Raw genomic sequence first — 4,519 nt, 5'->3', positions numbered from 1 at the left:
TTTAGGCATGTTCGTTTATGTTCGTTAAGACTATTCGTTTATGTTCGTTTATGTTCATTTATGTTCATTTAGGCATGTTCGTTTATGTTCGTTCGTTTACGTTCATTTAACTTGTTAACGAACGAACATAAACGAACACGAACACATTGGATTTCTAAACGAACGAACACGAACACAATTATTTTCGTTCGTTTACCGTTCGTGTTCGTTCGTTTGTTCGGTTAAGTTAAACGAACGAACACGAACAAGCCTTCGTTCATGTTCGTTCGGTTCGTTTACAGCCCTATTCATGAGCAGACATCTTTTCATAGAGTTGGTGAGTACTATAGAGTCAACTGAATGGCTCCATACAGTACTATACTCTAGAAAATGGGTTTGTCCTTAGTGTATGGAAGGACAAGACAAAAACAAATATGCATGATAAGCTTCATTTGATCGTTGAATGGTGGGATGACGTTGGAGGTCTCTTCAGCATTCGCCGAAACTTGTGCAGTCTTCACACATATGTTGATGAACTTGTAATCACTGAATGTCGCTCTGATCACGAACGCACTACTCTCTAATATTCAGTTTCTATCTTCGACATTGCTGAAGGTTCTTTGGTGTGATTTTTGTCTTCTTGAAGTATAAGAGTCACTGGAGAGTTACAATACATGTTCAGCGATCACTAAACAGACTCAGTGATGATCGTTGGAACTTCATAAACAGAAACACTATCCTTCGATAGGTAAAATGAATTATCATCAAATTAATGAGAGAGGATCAACATAAGTGTATCTTCTATTTCTTTTTGCGATGAAGATCCAAAACAGATCCAATGGGCGATGAGCAACAAGAATATCGCTTGATGAATATTCAACGAGCGATGAACACGACTTCGAACAGAAACTCCAAACATATCACTAAAATTGCTCAAAATTCCAAATTTCTTGAAATAAATTGCACATAATGGTTCGCAAAGATGACATAAATAGTTTTGATAACCAATTAAACCAAAAATAGATCAAAACGACCCAATTTGATCAAATTGATCAAAACAGTTTTCGAACTTAAAACAAAAAGTTTCGATCCAAAAATTCAAGAATTCAATGTTAATTCAAGTCCAAAACCAATCAAGATACGAATTTGTTTGCTCTGATATGAATTGTTAGCGTAGATTCAAGTCATAATTACAAAATTAATCAAGATCAATAACACAAGAATAGATCAAATATTTCGGTATGTGTATTGATGTTCTTGAAGTACAGAGTTCTTGACACAAGATGGTGTCTCTCAAAAGGTTTAGCTCTCAAAGATTTCATGTAATGATTATGATCACAAGGTTACCACCCCAACTAACTAAACATCCTATTTATACTAAAGGATTACAAAGAAACAAACTAACTACAAAGGATTAAGACTACACTACAAAGCAATGTAAAACTATTTTTTAGCACATGACATGAATACAACATTTTTAGCTCAACACCGTTCTCATCCATATGTTGGGTTGCCACAAGATGTTGAATGCCATCAATTGTGGTTGCAGCTGGTAGGCTAGACTTCCTTTGCTTACATTCACAAGCATAGTATCTCGTCTCTCCATAGACATGACACTTACTTACCATCTTAAATTGTTTCCCTAGATTAGATTGTTAACCGATCTCTTGAAGCTTTTTCTTCTGTGGACCCAAATTCCACTTTTTGGTTGAAACTCCAGCCCTTCCCTTTCGTTTGCTTTCAGCCTGTACGATGTTAGCATTCAAATCTGACTTGCCTCTTTTATCCTGATTACAAACTTCTTCCTTGATTGTCAAATGTTTGAGCAGATCATCCAAGAATAATCTTCAAATTTATGCATCATTCGTTTTGAAAAGTCCTTCCATGATGGAGGCAATTTTATCAATGGTTGTCCCCACTTGGAAGATTTCAGGAAGAGATATGGAAAGCATTTTCAATTTATTACCAAAACCTGAAACTCATGTACTTGTTCCAAAATTGGTTTGTCATCAACCGTTTGGAATCTCAAGTCTTGAGACACAACATATTTATTTGTATCATCTTCTTGTGCCTTATACTTGAATTCCAAGGCTTTTCATAGCTCTCTTAGATCAATAATCAGGGAGAACAAATCAAGTAACCGGTCAGACAAGACATTTTTAATATGTTCGCTGGCCAAGGTTTCTTCCTTCTTGCAGATAAGTCTCTACTTCTCCAATTCGACTATTCTACCTTATCCGGTCCTTTTCCTTTTTCGGAAACCGGATTTCCATAAATGGGTATCAGGTTTGGGTCCAAACACAGTAGAGTTTCAATACCATCAGCATGAACTTCACCTTTATAGTGCAATTGGTATAATTGCCCCCGTCGAAACTATTCAAGTTTCACAAGCTCTTGATTCATTTAACGAAAGTTGAAAACGTATCCGTATTCCATTATAAAACCTTTAAGATTGTTGAAAAAAATAATTTATATTAGTTAGAAATCAATAAAATTTAAACCTTTATTAATAAAGATTAAATATTTATTAATAAACATAAGATAAATAAATCTAATAAAGTTCAAAGTTTTATCAATCAAGATGATAACTTTAAAATCTGAAATAGAAACTTCAAACCAAATTACACCACACTAATTAAAGTTATCCTTCACGATAGATTCAATAGAAGAAAATGGTAGAAGCAGATTTGTTCACTTAGTGAACAAAAATTAAAACTAATACACAAAGTTAAAACCAACAAGTTGGTAACGATGTGTAGCAAAATCTGCATGGAATAAGCTTGTCCTTAAAAAATTTATATGACCACTCCTAAAGTTGTGAGTCTCAAGTCGCAAAGCCTCATGATTCGATGCAGTTATGGTATTCCGATTGTCAACATCTATGACAATGAAATAGAGCAAAGTAGATGCAGAATTTTGATGACAGGGATGTAACACGGAATAAGCGAGAAAAAAGAAGAGAGATCAATCTTTTATGTGTATTTTAGGAGAGGATTTAACTCGATATTTATACTGGAATTAAACTCCTAAATCCCCCAACTTTCTCCACAAGAATCGGGAAAGATGGGTTAGTTGGGAGACTAATTCTCCAACTGAATTTATCTCCAAAAAAACGTTTTTTAAAGTTTAAATTTCAGAATTTTAATATGATAAAAACAAAGATTATTACTGCTAAATAACAACATTTAATTAGTAAATAATTATCTACTTATCTCCATAATCTGTAATAAAGTGCAAAGAGCCTCCACACGCCTACGCCCTCGGCCATGCCCGTCAGACCTTCCACTTATAACCCCCACAATAAACCCACCAACATATTCAAGGCCCGATTGTAGGTAAAGACTTATAAAGTCCTTTATCTTTTGTCTTCCCACCAATGTGGATAGAGGAAAACCTCCATCCTCACTTAAATTTCCAACACTTGGGTATCATACAGTGATCTTTGAGTTCGACGTTCAATAAGTTGTCGTTGCTGTCAATTCCTTTGGAGATCAGGGAATTTGAAGATATTGTTTCAAGTTATCGCACATTACTTCTTCAACTGAATCTTATTTATTTTGTTTTACTAGGCGACGAGCTAAAAGAGATGCTCACACATAAGCATAAACATCTTAGCTATCATCTTATCCCGGTTTATGAACTATATATGCCATTTAAAAACTCATTAATGAAAGTTTTGTTTGATTTAGAAAACATCATACAAATGAAGTATGTAGAGTATATGTATTAAAATGCATTGATATGTTCTGGTTGTTTTTTATAAAAAATTTAAATATAATAATCAAATTTATATTATCTATATTATATTATAAAATATTTGACCAAAACTCTTAAAAACCATTTTTTATGCATAAAATACTATTTATTGATGCATATTACTTAAAGTTCAAGATTACAAGTAAATTGTGTGTAAGTACAACTTATTAAAGCTTCATCTTTGAATTTGTATAACTAACTCCAGATAAACATAATCAAATAGAGAATAAACATCTCATTTTAAATATAAAAAATCTAAAACATAATTAGGATAGTCATTAACTTCTAACAAAATACTTAATTATTATCTTTATAAAAAATTATATTATAAACCAAAAATAAAAAAAAATGAATTAAAGAAATACACAAAAAAAGAGAAATTTTAGATAGTTAGTTTGATACTAATATCAATATTTTTTTCGACATTTTTTATGATATTTTCATATTTATATTTTATTCAAAAATAAAAAAATTATTGTTTTCTCAAAACCGCATAAAAACGTATATAACATCGACTGAGACAAAAAAAATACATTAAAATCGAGATGTATCTCACTGCATTGTACGAGTACCCTTCTAGTCAAAATAATAATTCAATTTAAAAAGTTAAAAATTGACATACATGTTTTTGGCCCGTTTAATGGTTGCTTGTAAGTTTTTATATTTTATTTATTCAATCTTTATGAAATACAAATAATTTATATTATATTATAAAGCATTTGAGTTAAACTTTTAAAATCATTTAGAATGTATCGTTAATTATTTAATAATGTATATTACTTAA

The 4,519-nt window shown here is 31.6% G+C and overlaps 1 protein-coding gene across 1 annotated transcript in view; it reads left to right on the top strand.

Annotated features, from left to right (window-relative positions):
• The window catches only part of LOC112504558 (zinc finger BED domain-containing protein RICESLEEPER 2-like), a 5,567-nt gene extending 3,171 nt beyond the window's left edge, over positions 1-2,396 (top strand). The window contains exon 5 of the mRNA XM_025108505.1: positions 2,266-2,396. Within this exon, the coding sequence (XP_024964273.1) occupies positions 2,266-2,396 (131 nt within the window). The remainder of the gene's footprint in view (positions 1-2,265) is intronic.
• Positions 2,397-4,519: the final 2,123 nt, after the last annotated feature.

This window comes from Cynara cardunculus, unplaced genomic scaffold (assembly GCF_001531365.2).
Source record: "Cynara cardunculus var. scolymus isolate 2C unplaced genomic scaffold, CcrdV1 Un_Scaffold_6002, whole genome shotgun sequence".
NCBI classification, from domain to species: domain Eukaryota; kingdom Viridiplantae; phylum Streptophyta; class Magnoliopsida; order Asterales; family Asteraceae; genus Cynara; species Cynara cardunculus.
Note: the sequence above shows the minus strand (reverse complement) of the source record. Positions and strands in the feature narration are given on the sequence as shown.